The sequence below is a fragment of the Perkinsus marinus genome (genome assembly GCF_000006405.1).
Source record: "Perkinsus marinus ATCC 50983 genomic scaffold scf_1104296929318, whole genome shotgun sequence".
In the NCBI taxonomy this organism is placed as follows: Eukaryota; Perkinsozoa; order Perkinsida; family Perkinsidae; genus Perkinsus; species Perkinsus marinus.
Window position 1 is genome coordinate 1,151,579 of NW_003216498.1, and position 21,485 is coordinate 1,173,063.

Genomic DNA, 21,485 nt, shown 5'->3' on the forward strand with positions numbered 1-21,485 from the left:
CAAGTCCATCGGAGTCGTGGTCTCGTCATCAGGTTGATGATTTTTTTGATCGTCTTGAGAGGGAGGCCTCCGCCGTTAACCCGCAGAAACCTGTTGTGAAATCTGCAGGATTTGCTTCGAGACCCCAACAGACATCCCCAACCCTCGGAGGCTTTGTGAGGAAGTCGGAGCCCATGAAAGGTGCTCCATGACGCTCATCCTTGGCTTCTTCCTATCATCCCTTGCCAGCTCCTTCATCATCTTGTACATACGGGGGCACCACGGTAGCTGCATCGAGTGTATCTCCATCTCCTCCCAACCACGTTAGCTCACAAGACCACAATGTACCAGATCGATTGAGGAGCAAGGGAGGTGATCCATGTGTCCTTCTTCGGTGGCGTATATTCCCATCAGGCATCTCGTCCGATGACTTCTTCGATGCACTCAGCCCCTCCTATAGTGGAAACCCTTCAACAGAGAGGCTGCCAGCGTCCTTTGCTACTCGCCAGAGTTTTGGTAGCGAGGACCTCAGCCCGGGTGGAGGAAGAGGAGGAGGAGGAGTCCATCGGGAGAGTACTAGTGGAATGGAGTAAGTGGTGGTAGTAGTAGTCTTACCTAGATCATTGTTGGTCGGTCTCCTCTAGTTTCGATGATCTCAAGACTTCAGCAGCGGTCGCGGCTGAGAAGGGATTACAGTATGCGTCTAAAGTAGCTCTGCTCATCTCGAGGACCGATCGGACATACTTCACTACTATCATCAGGGTTACGAAGCTCTGTCGTCCTACATTCGCCGACAAGGGAGTGAGTTCTAAACGACGCTGTTGGTTTATGACTGTAAGATACTGTCGTACTCACTCGCGTTGTAGCACTCATTACTAGTATTATAATGGTGGCTTGTATGGCGATGATAGTATGTGTCGTGTTGATGTGTGGTAAATGAAGGGAGCAATGTGTAAATGCAGCATCCTCTGCCTCCTTCGACGGCTCGTTCACTATAAAACTCTCTTGCAGGCATCATTCATGATGATGCTGATGATCCGGAATATGTCTAGCGCCTCTACTTTCCGTGCTTCACGACAACACCTCTCATTTCGTATGCATACTCTAAGGGGTATAGGTAGTAGTAGTAGTAGTAGCTCGAGCCAGGAGTGTGTCATCCGCCACCTGGGTCATAGAGGAAGCTTCTCAGAGGTACTTGATCACCGTCTAAGGCCAGTATCATCAGGTCTATGATGCTATCATTTCAGATGGCAGCTCAATCACTGATATCGCTATTAGGTGGAGGAAGGTCCACGCCTAGATGTGGGTCCATGGTTAATACTTCTCTGACGCAATGTCTTCAGTAACATTGAAAGGTGGCTACTCCTACTTGGAGGAGTTACTAGACTTTGGACCAGAAGCAACGGTTAGTGCTACCCCAGAGTTGGCCATTGTAGCTGGTGAAAGCAGTAGGGTTGTGATGAGTGCGGTATCATCCCTAGATCCCCTTCGAGTCATCTCTCCTGGGACCATATATCCACATTTATGACGCGCTGCTCGGTGATGGTCTGAAGATATTCGCTGAGTGCTCCCGAGTGGAGAAGCACTGCCTCATAGGTGGTATCGTACGATTATAGCTATCACCATTTGTGATGGTCTTAGGCGGATCGGTGAATACTACCTTATCAAGTATCAAGAGAGTTTACTCTCACCCATGGATCCTCGGGAACAGTAGCAAATAAATGATATCATCGTCACTTCAACTGTGATTTGATAGGCAGAGAGTTCTCTGAGCGACATTCTTTCTCAGCAATTGAAGTTAGTTCTACATCGCGTAAGTGGTCCCCGCGATGATGCATGGGTATTGAATATGCCTGGATTCTCTCAGACGCTGTTGAGTTTGTTGCAGCGAACCGTGAGGACACTAGTATAGCCGCAATAGGCAGCTCGGTACAGGCTGAGACGTACGGACTCCATATTGTGATCACATTACAGGTCGTATGACTGCTCCGACTAGTCCTCTGATCAGGTTAAAGAGAATGTCGCTTGTGATGAAAACACACAAACTCGTTATGTTATCGTTGGTCCCGGTAGCGTCCCTGATAACGTCCTAGAGTGTTCAGACTCAGTACGGCTGAAATCCGCTTTGTGCGTATTAATAAAGGTGAAAACCATGTACCACATGATGCCTTATAGATCTACTCAGGATGAGCCAAGTGCTCTATTCAAGGCACTGGCAAGCTTTGCGCTGCGAAATCTGAACATCACCAACGTGGTGAGTATTTCATGTGAACCACCCAGGCGTTGAAGTTGTATTAGCAGGTCTTGCGGCCTTTGGCTATGTTCTCATCCTTCAGGGAGGCTCTACCTGGGGGAGGTTTGCATTGGGACTACTGTTTCTATATTGAGTAGATCTTATTACCGACACTACAATGGTTGAAGTATCCAATGTAAGGTATGATGCTGGATCAGAAGAGTCTGAGGCCGCACTTGTCTCGAGCCTCGAAGAGCTCAGTGGACCTGTTGTTAAGCTACTTGGGAAGGTAACACTATTCACTCTCTCGTAACGCATGGGGTACTGTCGTTATTGAGAGTCATGCTGCACCTCTGGCGGTCGTCATCGCGTTATTTCGTAGAGATACCCATCATTTGTACGGCAAAACCAATATCGACACCCTGACTGGAAGACCCGATCAGACGAAAGCCTTTCGTGGGAGCAGTTGCGAGAATTTTTGTCAAGATGAGAGCAATGGAAAAGTTTCCTTCATGGAATACGGATATGTGGCAGTTATCCGATTAGCTGGCCTTTTCCTGACGATATGCGTTTGGTTCGTCTTGAGAAAAGTTACACAAAACGAATTACGTAGTTCAGATGTGTCGCTCTGTATCGAATTGAATTTTCGTCTGATGTTCTATGATTTGGTGATTTCCGCTTCGGACCTGGAATTTAGTGATCTGGGTCCGAATTCCGAAAGGAGCTTGTACCAGACTGAAATCTATGATATGAACGATTGCAGTGACACGGTTCGTATTGCTCCCCCCGCTGATTGCGCTTTCGTCGGAGAGAGACGATGCTAGCTCGCTAGTTTCTACGAATGGAGATAGCGGTGGGGAATAGTTGTTAGCATTGCGCAATGTGCACTTCGCTGAGGGAATGAATAGATGTGAATAAATTGCGTCAATGTGACCGTCACTCATGGGGGATGGGTCGGCATTAGCTTTTTGAAATTCATTCTGCGCTATGGTATAACGGTTAGCACACCGGGCTCTGAACCAGGTTATCTATGTTCAAATCCCGGTAGAACCTTTGCTTACATCGCCATCATATTGGAACCAATGTAAACGAATTACTCAGCCCGTGACCTTCCTCGAAGTGAGCAATTGTCGCTGGGATTCTCTAGGAAGGCAAACACGTATATTCGGTTCTATGGTGTAACGGTTAGCACTCCAGACTCTGAATCTGGCGATCTGGGTTCAAATCCCGGTAGAACCTTTGTGCTTCATACTGAAGTCCAAGTACTCGAATCACTCGGTTTACTTAAAAACTCGGGCAATCAATAGTCACCGTGTTTTGCAAAGAAGGCAAGTTGACATCTAAACAATTGCCATCGTTGTTAGAGAACTTCTAGGCTTCCCAATCTAGTATGTGAACTCACATTGAACGTGTGCCCTTACTCGTTATGGAAGACAGTAGTGAGGCAGCCATGACGGAGTAGTATCGTCGAGCTCTGGTCCACAGACCCCTTAAATAGGAGACGGGTACAGGCTGAAACTTTCATTTTTCTTGGAGGATACTGAGACCAAGCGAACTTTTCGAGGTCATGGTGGTCATTCCTTGAGATATACAAAGCCATGCTTTCTGTTAAGAGAACTCGACATCTTTGGCAAACAAATTGTAAGTTACAAATGATGATCATGACGAGGGATATGATGAGTACGACCATAGGTACAACGAATGTCACCTGTCCCGTGACGGGACACCTATTAGTCACACGCCAGGTCCGTCGTTCGGCAGGCACATGACGAATTGTCGTTGCATCTCGCCAAGTTGGAAATACTGCAGGAATGGAACCTGCCTGCAGTTTCCCCTATGAACGATAATTCCCCTATGTACGATGATCATGATGGGGGTGCATCATCGTCAGAAGGAAACGGAATACACTCGGAAGACTGTTAGCCGCGACTCCCTCCTCAACATAGAGGCTTGGCGGGATTCGTCAAACAACCCAGAGCGTCATCACTTCCATCGGAATGATAATCCAGCGCCTCCCCCCCGCAGCTAGTCTCGTCATGCATTGCCATCAACTCGACTACGCTCTACATATTAAGAAACGACGTGGTATATTACATGATGGGCGCTAAGTGTCACAGAGCGGCGGCAATGATGACAATCACTCGCTACTCCTCTCCATGATACCTTCCTGAGCTCTACTAACCATGCTGCCATGCTCGCTCCCATAACCAGTCGAGAATATCTTGTTCTATCACTATACTAGATTTCTCCATCGCAAGAAGCACATTGACTAGGAGATCAGCACGACCAGCAGCGATGGTATGCAAGAGGAAACCGGGCAGCAGTGGTCCCAAAGAGGAGATAGACAACGTCAAGAGATGGCGTTCAGCGTCGGCAACACAATCTAATACACGCTGAGCTAAACATTGACACCCCACTGAACCATGGCACTGTGTATCAGTGTAGTGTAGGAGACCAGACGGGCAACCCGCTGGCATTACTCCGCGTAGAGTGTCCAGCGCATGCGCGACGCCGGTCCCTTCAACAAAGAGCCCAGCCGGGTACTTGTCAAGGAATTGCCGAGGAGTAGTATCGCGGAGTAGGAGGTCGAGATCACGGCGAGGATGTATAACAGCATGGGGCAGGAGTTGGAGATACCTATCCCCCATTTGTTGGACGGGAGCCCCCATCCAGTGATATCTGAAGGCCTCGCATCTTAACCTAGACGTACTCGATGACCCGTCGTCTTTCTGGATCCCCAGGAGGATTCGACGAGCCTGGGCCCATCCCAAGTGCGTAAATACCTCGTCGAGCTCATCCCTGATCACGTCGACCTTCGCAAGGTCACCCTTTTCCCTCGTAAGAGCATCAATAATCCAAGAGGGTGTGACAATCTCCTCGACCACAGGTGATTGTGTACAGAAGGTCGAGCTGATGCTGAGAAGCCGTGCACGACGGTACACTCTGCCAACATCCGATGTGCTCACAGCAGTCAACACTGATGTCCCCCGAAAGGTTGAGATCGCACCTAAGAGCCGCTTTTTGACCCTAGTAGTCATTGGACCCGCCCCTTTACCTTCATCATCTCTGGAACCGGTAGTAGACGACAATATGGGATGTCGCAAGCTTCTGGTCCCTACATGTAATATAGGTTTGTCTTTTAGAGCATCAATAGCCCTGGGGAAGTTCGAGAGATTGAGCACTTCGATGCCACCACCATTGAAGACCTCACTTCGTGACTTCGATCGGCTACTATCACTAGCGGCCGATACACTACACGGCGACGACCGGGTAGGCAGGGAGCGAGGTTTGGATGGTAGGGCAGGAAACGACAATGATAAAGGAATAATGCCCGGTGGCTTACCGATAATGTTAGCTTTGACTAAGGCTGTGATACAAGTGATGTTGGGGTAATACCCTATGTGAAGGAGAGCGTCTTGACAGTCCCCCATCGAGCTCACTGTCACAATGAACGGAGCGCTACTGCGGTTATTGGTCAATGGCCCGAAGTCATGGGCAACTTCGACTGTCTCAACGTCAAGAAGGTAAACATTGTTCCTATTGCCGCCTATTGATAGGATATGTCTATCACCCACGATCCAAAGCATACCTAAGCTTATAGACTTCCCACTGGTCGAGAACTTCAGAGTGCTCTGAACTGATAGTGTAGCATAGTTACAACTATCATCCAATAGACTGATATCAGCCATCCATAGTCTGCCACCAGGTCGAGCACAGCATATACGACCATCATCCAGCAATGCAGCACCGAATCGACCATGATGGCCACGGGAGCCAACCCATACAGGTCCTCTGATCCTGCCTTATTATCGAGACGTATTATACATACCCTTTCAGTTGTGGCTATTAGGAGTAGCCCTTGTGGTATATGATCACTATACGACATTGATATGATCTGATGACCATGAAGACAATAGTCAAGTCGGGTAGGTGGTGTATTCTCAGTGAGGATAAGGATCTCCCCTCTGCTTGTGCCAGCATATAGTGTATTTCCCCTACCAAACGACAGTGTACTGACTGGTACATCGAGATCGACATCACGATGGTGACTGTTAGCGCACGAATCAGCAATGACTGAGCAAATGATTAGGATTGTATTGGTATCGATCGCCGTCGATTGGACTAGAGCTAGAGTGGTATTATCACGAGATACCGCTGTAGCTATGAGTCGCTGCTCTTCTGCAAGCTGTATGCCCATCTTCCATCGTTTATCGAGTACTATGCCTGTAGCATCATGAATACTCCTTAGACCAACCGAGTATACCTCATTGCCCTGGATAACCCAGGAGGAGCCTTGTTCACCGAGTACCCCACATGGCGGAGCAGCTAGGGCCAATAGTGATATATGACAATCAACGGCATTTGATTGATGAAGAGGTAGGCTAGGCTTGCTACTCTCAGTTTCTAGTGAGGATGCAGTGTCCGACACCGAGGAGCCCAAGCTGCTGGATATAGATGGCTTTACTGACGGTAACGTTGTCACCATCAAATAAAAGAGATCACCTACTTTACTCTCCCCATCTAGTTAATTCATTGACTACTGAAACTGTGTTGGTATGGAAGTGGAAACAATCACTGCTAGTGACATCAACAGCAACAGGTACACAAATTGATACAACCAACTGAGTATACAGAGAACGATACTTGGATGAGGGCTCCTTCCCTTACAAAGGCTACTGCAAATCCATAGTGACGACCTTACGCCCACCGTCCACAGGGTGGTTAGTCGTCGCCCAGCAGGTCGGTGGATTCAACAGTATCACTCTGGGAGGGTTCTGCTGCTGCTTCTGTCAGTGGAGGCGGTGGAGGATCTCGGTACATCACAGTAGGACTTTTGTTGGTAGGCATACCCTGGTACAGAGGCTCTATGGTTGGTACGAATTTACTGCTAGTCATCCAATATATAGCTGATAATGTGTTGAATTCCTCATCGAATATCCTGTCATCAATCTTGATATCATACGTGTTTTCGGATGCATTAGCCTGAAGTTAACTCGAATCAAGATCACACTGAGTGGTAGTAGTTGCTTACAGTAGCTTCCTCACCAACCAATACTATGTCATGTGCCTCTTGAGTACTCCGTTTCAGTAGTCGATAGTACATCAATGCTCTATCACGAACATCAGGACTAGCAGCAGGGCCTAGCAGCAATACGTCAGTGCTAGTAGATGATAGCATGAGCACTCACTCGTAACAGCGTAGTTGAATGCTAATCCCAATATCTTCTGCATCTCAGGTGGACGTGCAAAGAATAGCTTAGTACAGGCAGTCAATAGCTCAAGAGCAACTGTATCATCAGATGCCTTGATAACCTCATCATCGTCCTTCGATATGGTCGGAGCTGTCGACAGAAGAAGGCAGTCAGTTTAAGTACAGCACACAGTAGTGACATACCTGGAGCCACTGCGGCGGCTGCTGCTGCTGACTCATCGAGACCGAACTCAACAGCCTCTAGACCGTTCACACCAGGAGAGAGTGCACCAGCATCGGAGTCCATGAGCTCGTTGATGATGTCCTCGAGGATATAGGGTGCCATGGGTATGGAGTCACCGTATTCACCTGACCATTACAGCTTGTTACTACCAGCAGCGTTTACTGGACTATAAGCACTCACCGAGAATCCATACCACTGCCGCCTTGCCCAATGGATCCCCCGATACATTCTTAAGGCACTTCTCAAGTACCTCTGGGCTTGTAATCTGATATCATATACAGGTCCGCATAATGCGACTAAAGAGGTACTTACAAGTTCTATTATGTGCTCTCTACCACTGGCAACACCACTTCGCAACAACTGTTTCAATACGACCACAGCCTCCGACGCTACACCCTTGTCACGAGGAGTGTCCGAGCCTACAATAGGATTAAAAATGGCAGTAAGAGCTGAATGGTTACCGGTCAAGTGATCCAAGAGTATATCGAATATCCCAGGGACGGCTCCTGGACATGCTAAACCCACTGCTCCAATACTACGGACGGCTTCTCGAGACACCTCCGAATCTGGATCATTAGAGATGGTCTCCCGGAACTAACACAATGGAGCAGGTGAGTGGGTAGCCTCGATAGCTACTGCAGATGATATTACCTCTCCTAGTATATCGTTAACACAAGTGCTGTCTGTCTTAGCTGCTTGGCAAGCCAATAAGGTGAGGAGCTGAAGCTTGAGATACTTGATGTAGCTGGGCTCGTTGTAACGACAGTAAAAATTCTTGTAATCCCCACCCGTGAATAGAGGAGCACCTGATATACAAGTATGCTCGCTGTCGTTCATATCTCGACCCTTATCTACCTCCAGCCTTCTGCTGATGCACTACGATAACAGTGATATGGTTAAGGATGACATAGGCTTGCTCATGACCCCCCGTAGAGATAGCGCCCAACAATGTGAGCAATGTAGGTTTCAGTCGCTCCCTGATAGTCAAAGCATGGCAGTCCTAGAGGCAGACCAATCTCTCCGCACTACATGACTTGCTGTAGAAGCTCCGCATTCCCACTATCACCATCAGTAGTAGCAGCAGCAGCAGATGCCCATTCCATATAAAGGGTGCTAGTCGCCATGATGACAGATGGACTATTCTGTTTAAGAAGAGGATCTAATACATTGAATACGTCGAACATCTCCTCCTCGGTATCTGACAGGTAACTGAGAGAGCACCACAGGAAGGGAGTACTTACTGGGTCTGTATTTCTTAGTAATGATCTTGATGATAGCATCTGCACCCCACTCCGAGAAACGGTATATGTTATTCAGTAGGTTATCTACGATCTCCTGTGTTAGCTCGATACCTCCTATATCAGCCAATATCTCATTCAATGCCACCTATGAATACATGGAATGAGTGATGAATTGACGTAGTGCTCATTACCACTGCATCGTATATAACATCAGGGTCATGGTCGGATCCGGATACTATACGATATAGATCCTGCACTATGTCGGTGTTCTCTCGTACCTAAGCATGGTATTATCAATAATATACGAAGCATTGAGGGTGGCCTACGTGCTGTGGGTCGAGATGGAACATCTTGAGAGCACCAACAACAGCTGCCTTCCTAACATAACCATTGGGATCTACTAGACCCTTCTTCACTGCTGGCTCCAAGTACTCCATCATGTTGCTCAGCTGAAGTCCACCTAGAGCACCACACTGTGAGTATTACCACTTCCATACAGTGTACTACATAATGATCTGAGAGCCAAGCCACGTATACTGGGATCAGTATCCTGGCAATCCTTCTGTAGTGTGTTGATTGCCAATACTGCTAGAGAGGGATTGGATGCAGCATAGTTTACTAGGTAGAGGTATATCATCTTCTTTTGGACCTATCGTCGAAGAAAGAGCTAATGCCTTAGTGAAGCCTGTTGTCCACTACTACTATTACCAAGTCGTTGGTATACGACGCCATAACCATCTCGGGGAAGAGGCGGCTCACATCAATACCAAGAGTCATGAATGCAATGACCTGATACAAAATGAAGATACTCTCTGCTGTTACCAAGACTATCCCTATGTGCACGCCTAGGCGACTCCTGATTGAGCTACTACCTTCTTGATAGCCTCTCGCTTCTTTTCCTGATCCTTATCATTCTGCACCGACTGCAGGAGTTGCCGTAACTCGTTGATTTCACCACGTTTATCGAAGTATCTACCGCACGACTATGCAACAGTACATAGAGGCAATACTCACTGTGCAGAAGACGGTGGTGGTGGTGGTGGAGGTGGAGGTACTCCGGCCATCGATCCAAAACGTATGCAGAAAAAGCCAAACTGGTGATGGTCAAATTGCCATAAGATGGTACTACAACGCAATGGATTAAGAGGTAGTAGTGAATAGATACTTGACGTTAGGGATCATACAATGATATCTGGTAAATACGGTAGAGGAAATTATGCGATAGCTGCTGGTAGATGTAGTGATGATAATCACAACTTTCGCTGTTTGAGACCTCGCCATTCTTGAACCTTCTCCTTCATAGCTCTCTTCCTCTTCTCCACCTTCACAGCTCTCTTAGCCAACTTCCTCTCAGCCGTCTCCTGCGGATGGACGATTGCATCAGCCTTCTCATCCGCCTTGCGCCTCTGTCGGGATCTAACTACTATTCCTCTCATCTGAAAAGGATAATAAATCACCGCCATACCAGCTACACCATCATACCTCAACGAGCTCCTTATTCCATTTATTATACAGCGTCGCTCCGCCTGCCTTCCGTATCCATTTACCCATAGACTCCACAGCCTGATTGGCGATAGCACAAACTCTCCTGATACCAGTGTATGGTCGTAGCTTGGCTAAGTCAGTAAGACTGCTTGCTTGACCAACTGAAAGAGGAATACAAGTACTCTATGTACGAGGGTAGAAGTCTTCCCCTACTTTGATCCTCTCCTTCTTGAGCAGGTCTAACGCTAGATATCCTAACCAGAGTCGACAAGAGCGGCTTCAAGAGCCCAGCCTCATCCGAACATAGCACATCGGGAGTCACCAATACAGCACTCGCACACACTAGCTTTAGTAATGCTCCTAGACGTACTATACCACCACTTCGCTTGTATGCAGCCAAGAGTTTCCTTGTCTCGTAGCTGGTCCGTACTAGTAACCATCTCAATCGTGGTGGTACTCTCTCTGAGCTCTCCGGTGGCAGTTCCATAGTAAGGTCTCCATTATCAACAGCATCCTTTTCATGCTCAACTAGTAGACCCATATCACCACCTTCGACATCTTCCAAGTCAGCCTCATCATCATCTTCAGAGGACGTCTTGTCGTCACCCTTCTCGTCCTTCCCATCAGCTAATGGGTTTGAGTCCTCCTCCGTGTCACCAATATCAGTGTCATCAATCTCCACCTCTTCAGGCTCCTCTTCATCTACTTCCTCCTCCTCAGAGACCACTTCCACTCTCGAGTTCTGATCGCGTTGTGCACAAGATAGTACAGCCACAGTAGCTCGCACTGTAGCAGATGCCACCTCAGGATGCTCTCCAGCGAAGGGGGAATAACAAGCAGTAGTGAGCCTAGGGATGGCCCCCTCAGGGACGTAGGTATCGGTAGTAGGACTGTGTTTTGGATCCCCAAACTGAGTGAGCAACTCGGAGTCAATAGCCGACTCTGGGATGGTCCACTCACTGCGACCGTTAGAATACTCAGTAACAATACGTAATGCAGCCAGCCTGACCCATGGGTGGGGAGCTTGTGTTCCAGCAGGCCCAAGGGAGAGCTGCATAAACGCATTACTAGTGTCATCCAATACAGCAGACTTATGATAACCCCCAGCCTCGAAGGCTATAAGAAGCTCATACAGAGTGTGCCAATAGGTAAGCTGTTGTGGGGAGGAGATCTGCCCTAGACGAATAACAGCTTCTCGGAGTACCGGGACGATACCAGCATCGGAAGGATCAGCACAGGTGAGACAAAATTCACCAAAGGCACCGAGTAGTTTGGGTTGATCAGCCTTGCTCCAACTGATGACCTTACCTCGTAGTGTTGCTCGCAGATGGACCTTCTCGACCACTACCTTAACGAGCTCTCTGAGCATAGATCTACATCGATCATCGGTCTCCCCAGCAGCCCCTGCTAAACCGGTTAGAGTCATCATCAGCGAGAACTCCTTCAAGACCTCAGCCGGCATTTGCAGTGCTAAGGAGTGTAAAGCATTGATAGAATATCGTCTAGTAGGAGGAGCACAGGTAGGATTGGGTGAGTTAGCACATGCTGCTGCTACACGTACCAATGATGCTATCTTAGCAGTTAGAGACTGTGTAGTATGAGGATAGTCTATAAGCCATTTGGAGACTATCTGTCCACAGAGGGCACCAAGAGCATCATCATTATAATAGGTACCACCAGCACCACAAAGTAGATTCTCCAGGACTACATTACATACGCTATAGAGTTGTACCACCAACTGGGAGTGACCGGCTTTACCAGAGTTTTTGGTACGCTTGGTAGAGGCCTCGCTTGGTGGGGATACCCTAGGCATTATCACCCGGCGTAGCATGGTCATAGCACTCATCCTGAGCTTAGGATGCTCACTGACACATAGTTCAACATGGGCTAATAGTGCTAATAAGAGTTCCTCGTTACATTTGATAATACCAACAGTACCAGTAAGGAGGCTGCATAACAATTTCGTACAGGTAGCTACTATCGATGATGCTGCACTACTATGAGTAGACTGTTGCCGTGTGGCTTGGACTACAGTTAGATCCTTAGAGAGGGAGGCACCAGCACTATAGAACTGCACCATCTTCAACACACTCCTCACGATGCCCAACGTCTCCTTAGCACTGAGAACGTCTAGTAGAGGGTTGTTACCACTAGTGCTAGATGATGATGATGATGATGATGATGCAAGAGGCCCGCCCTTTACAGAGGTGTACTTCATGCTGGATATGAGACGACTCAGGGATCTAGCCGCTGGTACAAAGACATCATCCACCTTGCTAACGGTTATGAAGTAGGCTATTGGTGATAGTATACCCCTTAGGGTCTCCTCATCACTCAGCAAGCTAGCTGTTGAGGAACTACCCTTCTTTAAGAGACCTTCTAAAAGCTTGAGACCCACTTCAGCTGCTGCACTCCCCCGTATAGTATTATCATAACGTCGTGTGGATGCACCACTGCCCTTCTTCCATTCCTCAGCTACCCAGGCACCCCGTCCAGTGGCTGCACCCGGTAGGACAGTGACAGCCTCCTCTTTCCTGCTTTTCCTAGTATTATTGCTAGCCCCTTCTCCAGAGGTAGCAGGGTCTATGATAGCAGCACTGGCGGAGAAGAGATCTACCTCCTCGAAGCTACACTTATCCTCTAGCACACTAACTGCACGTGTGAGTATACGCTGACATTGCTGTATAGGAGAGTGAGATGCTAGGATACCAGTAGTTAGTTGCAACATAGAGGTCCGAACTCGACGGGCAAACCTAGCCCCACCAACACCACCAGCATGCTGACTAGACCATGCTCCCTCTCGGACATCATCCAGCTCGGTACCGATAAGGCGACCATAGAGAGGTTTCATAAGGCCATCCAATACCTTCTCGATGGGCATGGCTTTGCCTACAGCCTCAAGAATGGCATTGGCCTTTGGTCTAGCTGCTTCCGAGACTTGTTTTGCCAACATAGGGTTCTCCTCAGTCCCTTGAGTAGACTCAGCCCTACCTTGCATTGACAACCATCTAGCTTCCTCCATACCATACATGCCCATAACCTCCTTCAAGAAGGATTCTACACCCTCTCCATCCTTCAATGTAGCCGAATCTATTATCTTACTGGCCGTGAATACAGCAACAGGAGTCTGATAACCACCTCGGGACATTCTTGTACGGATCGTCCTAAGCATAAAGGTAATCTGCTTAAGACTGGTAGCAGCTGCTGCCATGCGAGATAGAGCATCTCGAGCCTTCCTCCTATCCTCCAACTCTCTTGAGAGTAAGCCTCCAACCACAACACCAGTGAGCTTATTAAACTCACTTCCGAATACGTCAGCATCCATCAGACTAAGGACCTCTAACATAGCTGATACCATGCTCACACGGATGGTAACAAATACATCCTGCTGCCCCCCACGACCATGATGTGCTTGCTTCTCATTACCAACGGCTCCAGCCTCATCCTCAACCTTTTGTTTAGTATATACTAAACGCCTAAGCATTGGTAGTACTGTGGACTTGAGGTTGCCGATCTTCTCCGACAGATCATCCCGCTGGGATATCCCTTGTACGGCAGCTGACACACCCTTCAAAAGGGCCTTCTCCATCTGCTCAGGGCTCACACCATGTCTACCAATACCACGATTCCTCAAACCCTTACGGCTCACACCACCCGGTTTCAGCTGACCTCCTAGCCATCGGAATATGCCGATGACCCTGGTCCAGCTAAGGTCCTTTGCTGCTAGCTTCATGATACCAGTTGATACATCTACAAGGTTATGGTCATCAGGGCTGTTGGTAATATGATATCGTGCTAATGGTAGTAGTAGATGTGATATAGTGGACTTGCTGAGCTCATCTTCAAGAGCCAGTATCCTCACTAAAGCCTTGTGCTGTCTCGACTTCTGTAGATGGAATAGATCATCCAAAGTACCCTGTTCAGCCAATGGCATCAACTCTACATGCAGTAGGTCAGCCCAAGTACTGCCAGACTCATCCTTAGTACTACTACCAGCACCACGCTCTCGATCCCATCCTTGGGCCACAGCAAACGGTGCCATATTAGTGCAGTATGCAGCTATGATCCGGATACCACTGTTAACCACCACTTCAGACGGATGATCCAAGAGCTTTCTGGTCCAGGGTATAATGAGGCCCCTCACTAGAGCCAATACCGTAGTGTCCTCACTCCTATCATTACCACACTTGCATAGGGCATCCTCAATGAGTCTCCTAACACCAAAATCACAGGTAGGTTCCCGTAATTGCCATAGCATATGCCTTAGAACAGGTGCCTGCACCCACCACCAAGCTGATAGACCATCAGAGGGTGGGCCTAGTATAAGATTCAAGCCATCGACTTGCTTGTCGAAATCAGGTTCACCACCAAGCTTGTTAACAGCAGTAAGCTGTTCTAATAGACCCGAGACCTTCTCTGTAGCATTATCCGTCCTACCCATACGACGATAGACAACAGCAAGCGCCAGTGCTATCTGATGCCGCGTACCCAGCCCCGCTACTGTTGACAGACCCCTTGTTAGTACACCTGATACATGAGTGGTGTCATCAGTAGGAGGTGTCCACATCTTCAAAAGTCCACCATTGACGAGAGTATCCAGGATAGATGCTGCTGCCTTGGCAACATCCTGTGGCCTCTTATCTCTACCCTTCAGAGTGTCTAGCTGTGAGCATAATAGTTCCACAAGCGTTGATGCTGTAGCCTCCTTCTCGCATAGTGGTGCTAATATAGTGAGGGCCTTGAGGACCTCTGCGTTACCTAGTTCACTACTGCCAATGGAGAGCAATACCTCATCTATATGCTCCTTGATAATACCCTCACCCTCTTTTAAGGCATCAGAATACTCCTCTTCTAGAGCCCTCAACTCCGCACCATCATCCTGCTCATCCTCCCTATCATCCCCCTGCTGTCTACGTATCCTCCTTCGACGTAACCTAGTAGCCTTCTGATAGCTCACCCCTCGACGTGCGAGCTTATCCTCAGCTATCTTGAATAATCCTGCCGCCTCTGAGCCTCCTCTCGATAACAGCGTAACAAGCCGACATGCATCATTCAAGCACTTGCCCGAGTTGCCTCTGGTGACGAATATCATTGACAAGAAGTTGGGTGCCAGATCCTTGAATAGATGGAATAGTTCACCATGACTAGCTATAGATAGGAATAGGTTGAGAACCAGACTGCTCTCACCAGCATGGGCCATACCATCCATCCACTCCCCAATGTCATCCTTCAATGGCAATAGTAAGGTACCGTAATCAGCATCATGAGGATGCTTTTCTAGTAGGTCGCATAGGAGCTGTACTATTAGTTTTCGTATGGTATTAGTGAACTCGGCATCATAGTTAGCATCTTTGACCTCACCCCAAAGAGTTACCAATCGTGTAGCTATCCTTGGCACATGCATACCTAGGCGTACCCCCACAGCCTTTTGGACATCCTTCAACGCCTTAAGGTACCCAATACAGCACTTCCTGAGGTCACTATTGAGAGGAGCCTCCATAGCATCAAGGAATATACCAAGTTCATCGACCCTACCACCAGCTATATATGTGAGGATCTGCCCTCGCCTAGTGGCCTGCGTCTGACCATGCTTATCTATACCGCCACCCTTGGCTGACATCTTACCGAGTAGTATACGATATATGACAGTTACAACCTGATTAGGATCATCATACTACTATCGACAACATAGGATAATGTAGATGATCACCTTGGACCTGTCCTCATCGGCTATCCTATTGATAGTCCCCTCCTCCTCCTCAACTACTGATTCACCTCCTTCCCCTAGAGGTATCTTCAGGAGACCATCTCGAAATGTCTTATCATCAGTTAACATCAATATCTCCTTCTTATACCTAGTAACAATACTCTACATGACCTACCCTCGACCTACTATTACCTCTTTAATGCATCTCTCCATTGCCTAGACTGTAATAGGATCTGTAAACCGATAGTAGCCATATCAGCTCTACGCTTGTTATGCCCTAGACTCGAGTCCCCCAGCAAATGCTCAACAGCCATCCTCGAGAGCTCCCCTTCCGTGGCCTCAGAGCAGATGAATCTACAATATAAGGAACGTACATCGAATGAGGGGAAGTAGATGATGGGACTCACGCTCTATCCTTGGCGACTGTTAACAAACAATCCAGCAAATCTGATACTTGCGATACTGTTGCTGTTGGTCCAGTTACAGTATCATATTCATACCGTCTCTTTAGCACATCTAGACAGCTATTGACGAGCTGAATATAAGGAAAGCGCTATCCAGAGTAACACTACTAACTCTTGAAATCATTAGTACCCATTCATTTTCCTCACTCTTCTCCTTCCTCATGTGTGGTGATGCTCCTATTACAGCAGCAATTGCTGTACAAAGCTGCTGATGACGTGTCGATGGCCCAGGGAGTTGTCGGTCATCTTCAGCAGCCTTAGCCATAATAAGCCTAGATACGGACACCCTAGGTCCATACGGAACATCACTACACCTACGCCCTATCAGCCATAGACCCTTTTCCCTCCTCGATAGACATCTGCTCGTCGTCGTCATCATCACCAGTAGACTGTATTTGTGGTCGAGACGTCAATGCCCATACAGACTGTATACTCTCCTTTAAGGCTTGCCATACTGCTCCTCGTCTATTCCCAGCAGTAGTACCATTTGGATCATCGGATACCAACTTAGATAAGGCAGTAGTAGCAGCCGGCCATAGAGTTGACAGTGGGACTGTATACTCAGCTACTAGTATCTAATACATAGTAAACATGAACGTCACAGCACTATTACTAGAGATATCAGTCTACCTTAGCAGATATTGCTATCTCCTCCTTGGTGGCCTCGGTATTGGTTGTTATGGACTCAGCAAGCCGACCTATCCTTATCATACGTTCTCTCTCGGTATCGATACCCAATGGTCCTGTAGCTTCCATTGATAGTGCAGAGGATATTGGTGTAGAGTGTGGGAATCTACCCAACAGTAGGGATAGAGCACTCTCCCTTACAGCACCTACACCAAATGCCTATCGATACAACCCATCATATAGAATACTACCTCTAGTATCAGCACATGCATTGATGAGGCTAGCTATAGCATCATCATCATGTGGTATCCATCCCCTATACCCTAGGGCTTCCAATGATCCACTACCACACTCCACGGACTTCATAACGATAGCAGCATATTTCTCTACTTCCGATTGAGGACATAGCCGAATACAGAGAGCCTGGATTGCCGGCTCCGTACACTCATGCAATCTTCCTAATGCCTGACGAGGGTTGGGATAAACTCTACTACATGATAGTATCCTACCCTACCTTATTCACTGCCTTAGCCACTTTAGGGGTGTAGACTACCTCTCCGAAGCGATCCTTCTCCTTGATACCAGCCACAAGGTTCAGATAGGCAAAGTCGTTGGCAGTGGTACTAGAAGAGCTGGCCGTATGTCTAGCCGCTGCAATGCATACACCTTGCGTCGCTGATATGTCGATAACGTCACCACTCTCTACTTGATCAAGGAAGGAGCGCCTGATTTTAATAGGATATGAGTGGTGGACAGAGTACTCAATCGCTATTACATAGCTACTGCTAGATTAGGCATCTGCTCTGGGGTTAGAGTATCGAAAGCAGAACATAGAGTATTCCATATTGGGCATACTAGCTGAGACCAGCTATCATCATCATCATCATCCCTTCGTGAAGAGTGATGGAGACCATATATAAACTCCAGCGTTGGTGTTTCCCCGACAGATAGCGATACCTGATATACACAATGCCACCAGTAGTAGGATAGTTGAATATAACCTCCTCGCATAAGTCATCTAGACGTCCTTCCTCTCCTAGTGCATCAATGAAGTACGGTAATAAGGTATAACCCTCCGATAGAGCCTTGCATAACCTTATACTATCCATAGGGGAATCTACTACACTATCCATAACACCTCGAACCAGATCCATAATTGTAGTAGCCTTTGATGAACCTATCCAATGTATAACTAGACCATTCTATGAAAGGAAGATACTCACTGTGTTCTGTATCATCACCATCCTCCACAGTGGTGAGAGTAGTGGCCTTCCCTAGAGTTCCGAATACCTCCAACAAACATACCCATTCATCCACCTCCCGTACTGGTGGTAGACCCTCTAGGAGTAGGTCACCAAAGTTAGCCAATAGGAGCGGTAAGCTAGAATGACATGTTAATAATAGACGTTTGAATACGTTAACCATGAGTGGATACGATGAGGCATCATCATCACCTTCATCATCTGGAGTTGGAGTATTACCTAATACAGATGTCCATGATATAAGAAAGTAAAGGCCCTGTATTACCCTTATGGTATCTTGTCCATTGTAACATTGTCTGTAGTATTGATCCTGCCTTCGTATGAAAGGTAGTGCCAACACCTTTACATGCCTCAGTTATAACAATAGCAACACTATCACTCAACTGCGGGGACTTGAGTGATAGCTCGAGGACCACCTAAAGGGAATAGTGGTAGGAATACTAAGATAGTGATTCATAATATTCTTACCCCGAAGGAGCCCTGTGTCCTCTCTGAAGAAGTAATAGCACTCCTACGTAGAAGGTAGGCAAGACTCTCGCTAGCAAACTGCCGTATGTAACTGAGAGATGACTGTACAAGGGAGGGATGTGTTTGAGGATCTTTACGCTCTCTTATGGGATAATAACTGCTCATATTGCGATACAAAGGAGGCAAAAGTCGCAACGTCTGCCAATAGATATGATGAGAGGTATCTACTATTGGTGTGTAAGGCAGCAGGATTGGACGTATCAGTGCCTACTTGAATAGATATCCCATACATTGAAATATCCACTCCATAGCATCAGGATCCTCTAGTCTAGTCTCCAATAGCCACACTAATGTACCAAATATGGTATCCACAAAGTAGGGCATGAGCTCCCCTCTCGTATCACGGGCCAAGACCTTACACCATACATGAACACAATATGTAGTACTTACTATATTACCGGTAGCATGCCCAATAAAGGCTCTAATGCAAGGGATTTCTCCTTCCGGAGATGCCTTACGAATATGCTGCATATTTTGTCCAAGTGATGGAGTATATGAGGCATTGTGCGAACCTGAATGACCATCATTTAACACTACTACCGCTATGTAGATTAAACAACCTACCAAGGGTAGCAACTCCCTCAAGGCTGCATCGAAATCAGCTGTCCTGTTCTCCAAACGCCATCTACGGCATTCTTGTAGTAAATAGGATGTATGGAGTGACTCGTCGGACAGTGTGTCCAAGTACTCGTGATTATTAGTAACAGTGGCATTGATAGTTTTAATACGTTCAGCAAACCCAGCAAATACGTGTCGGTTCTGTTCCTTACGGTTAGTATTACCATTGATCTACCATAGCATGAATACACACGATAACACCACCACTTTCCCTGACCTTTCTTCGTTTAGCCTGAGTCCTCTGCAACTGTAGTTTGGTAGTGTCGGCCCCCACACTACGACGTTTGCCTGGAGGTGGCATGATGGACAGCAACTACTACACAAGCACTGATATATCCTAATGCATACTCTAGTTAATACATTCTGATATCTCCACATGCAAAGATCTTCGACTAATGGGAATCCCTCAAAAACAAGTCAAGGTCCGACGATTATATAGGTGCGTAAAGTTTTCCGGAGAGACGCGAAGTTGAAACGTTTGGTTTCGCGCAGAATCGTTTAATGAATTCTCGAATATTGGCCCGATTTGTCAGAGCTCCGTAGCATATTGCGGGTGTACTCGCTACATATTTTACCTGTATGTACTCAGATTTTAGTATTCGTACGTATTCACTCTATGGTGGAGGTAATGAATAATAATATGCTGTTGCCGCTACTACCCCCGATACCTCCTATTACTAGTTCTAAGGCTGGGACTAGTAGTATACTAGGATGCTGTGGATGGGTGGATGAACGTACATACAAGGCTTTTGCATCCTACAATAGGTAGTTATACTATTATCACCAATCGAATGTTAGTATTGTCAGGACTAAGAAGTGGTATGAATCTTATCATGGTACATTACCATCCATCACCGAGGAGATGTCTATTACTGATACCGTTCGAGATGAGGCCAATGACTCCCGTGTAGAGTCTCGTACGGCTGTCAGGTATGGGCCCTAATGATAAATAGAGTCGACGCCTCGTGTTTAGGGATCCTTTACAATCTACTCCTTCATTGACGCCTGACAGTGGAAGACCATCACAACGTCAGAAGCAATTTTTATTAAGCCCAATGACCGTTGCTGAGGTCTCCTGTCGAATACGTGAATGGAATACCTATGTGGCACATTGTAGATCAATACGACCGGATATAGTAAAGTCTTAGTATCATTCTGTAGTGGTAGTAAGAGCAGACACCAAGGTGTACACTAAGATATCTACCCAGTATCCGATTATGTCTGCCGCTCAAGGCTACTGTCGCTCCCCCTACTCCCAGTTCAATGGTCGTAGTTACAATGGCTATGACCACTACTACTACTACTACTACTACTACTGCAACTCCTTTCATTGTACCTTGTACTCTGTTGATAGCATACCTCGTCTATCCCTCGGTGTTTGACAATTTACCTTAGTTTTCTCCCCATGTCCCCTCCTCTATAGGAGATAAGTCACTGTAGACTATTCTGACCTTGATACCCGTATGCTGCTCCATTACTATCATTATCACTGCCTTACCTACTCCTGACGTTTGCTACTCGTACTGTTGCGTAGTAGTGAGGCGGTGGCTAACATTACCGGTCTTAATGATGTCTAGGATTTAATATAATTCTTCACATAGTTAATGCTCGTAGATCGTCCGACTCGATCAAGCGACTTCTGTTCTACCACGATAACTGTATGTAATGATGAGGGAATCATTACTACTCGCTGAATATTACTCGATCATCGCCACCTAGCTCAACGTGGTATCGGAAGCAGGGCACGAGAGGCGTACATCGATAATAAGTTGGCCCCAGACGAGTAGTGGAGGATAAATCCACCTCACCGAGAAGAGACACGCTAATGTGGCCCGTATCATATGATCATTATGAAACTATCTACTTTTGTGTCTGTTACCGGTTTCCTATTCAGTTATATTCCTTC

The 21,485-nt window shown here is 47.1% G+C and overlaps 5 protein-coding genes and 1 non-coding gene across 7 annotated transcripts; 4 read left to right on the forward strand and 2 right to left on the reverse strand.

Annotated features, from left to right (window-relative positions):
- Positions 1–417: 417 nt before the first annotated feature.
- Positions 418–1,279, forward strand: Pmar_PMAR012701 (hypothetical protein; the record flags this gene model as incomplete). The annotated part of the gene is made up of 4 exons (XM_002787871.1): positions 418–578; positions 624–780; positions 991–1,096; positions 1,227–1,279. 4 exons carry the CDS (start codon positions 418–420, stop codon positions 1,277–1,279), a joined length of 477 nt encoding a protein of 158 aa, XP_002787917.1.
- Positions 1,280–1,312: 33 nt separating this feature from the next.
- Pmar_PMAR012702 (hypothetical protein) lies at positions 1,313–1,595 on the forward strand (the record flags this gene model as incomplete). Its single annotated transcript, XM_002787872.1, has 2 exons — positions 1,313–1,384; positions 1,461–1,595. The coding sequence occupies 2 exons, from the start codon at positions 1,313–1,315 to the stop codon at positions 1,593–1,595; spliced, it is 207 nt and encodes a 68-aa protein (XP_002787918.1).
- A 1,784-nt stretch (positions 1,596–3,379) lies between these two features.
- Pmar_PMAR012703 lies at positions 3,380–3,451 on the forward strand. The gene has a single exon. It is a non-coding gene; the product is annotated as a tRNA-Gln (tRNA).
- A 3,342-nt stretch (positions 3,452–6,793) lies between these two features.
- Positions 6,794–9,971, reverse strand: Pmar_PMAR012704 (conserved hypothetical protein). 2 transcript variants are annotated; one of them, XM_002787873.1, is made up of 17 exons: positions 9,903–9,971; positions 9,761–9,860; positions 9,597–9,677; positions 9,396–9,537; positions 9,215–9,348; positions 9,080–9,166; positions 8,889–9,033; positions 8,677–8,845; positions 8,503–8,624; positions 8,320–8,453; positions 8,109–8,241; positions 7,960–8,066; positions 7,828–7,912; positions 7,608–7,772; positions 7,402–7,554; positions 7,245–7,354; positions 6,794–7,195 (listed from the first exon to the last, which is right to left on the reverse strand). In XM_002787873.1, the coding sequence occupies exons 1-17, from the start codon at positions 9,950–9,952 to the stop codon at positions 6,935–6,937; spliced, it is 2,178 nt and encodes a 725-aa protein (XP_002787919.1). In that variant the 5' UTR covers positions 9,953–9,971; the 3' UTR covers positions 6,794–6,934. The 2 variants fall into 2 exon arrangements, with proteins under 2 accessions (XP_002787919.1, XP_002787920.1); XM_002787874.1 differs by having other exon boundaries at positions 7,245–7,554; positions 9,080–9,139; positions 9,194–9,348; positions 9,903–9,952.
- Positions 9,972–10,069: 98 nt separating this feature from the next.
- On the reverse strand, positions 10,070–19,880 carry Pmar_PMAR012705 (hypothetical protein; the record flags this gene model as incomplete). Its single annotated transcript, XM_002787875.1, has 20 exons — positions 10,070–10,324; positions 10,371–10,534; positions 10,587–16,029; positions 16,084–16,228; positions 16,273–16,434; positions 16,488–16,527; positions 16,692–16,816; positions 16,863–17,119; positions 17,175–17,377; positions 17,423–17,636; positions 17,686–17,896; positions 17,947–18,128; positions 18,173–18,348; positions 18,395–18,652; positions 18,699–18,849; positions 18,902–18,992; positions 19,173–19,315; positions 19,360–19,473; positions 19,526–19,750; positions 19,797–19,880. 20 exons carry the CDS (start codon positions 19,878–19,880, stop codon positions 10,139–10,141), a joined length of 8,574 nt encoding a protein of 2,857 aa, XP_002787921.1. The 3' UTR covers positions 10,070–10,138.
- Positions 19,881–20,179: 299 nt separating this feature from the next.
- Positions 20,180–21,096, forward strand: Pmar_PMAR012706 (hypothetical protein). The gene is made up of 3 exons (XM_002787876.1): positions 20,180–20,344; positions 20,387–20,509; positions 20,553–21,096. The coding sequence occupies exons 1-3, from the start codon at positions 20,196–20,198 to the stop codon at positions 20,725–20,727; spliced, it is 447 nt and encodes a 148-aa protein (XP_002787922.1). The 5' UTR covers positions 20,180–20,195; the 3' UTR covers positions 20,728–21,096.
- The last annotated feature ends 389 nt before the right edge of the window (positions 21,097–21,485 follow it).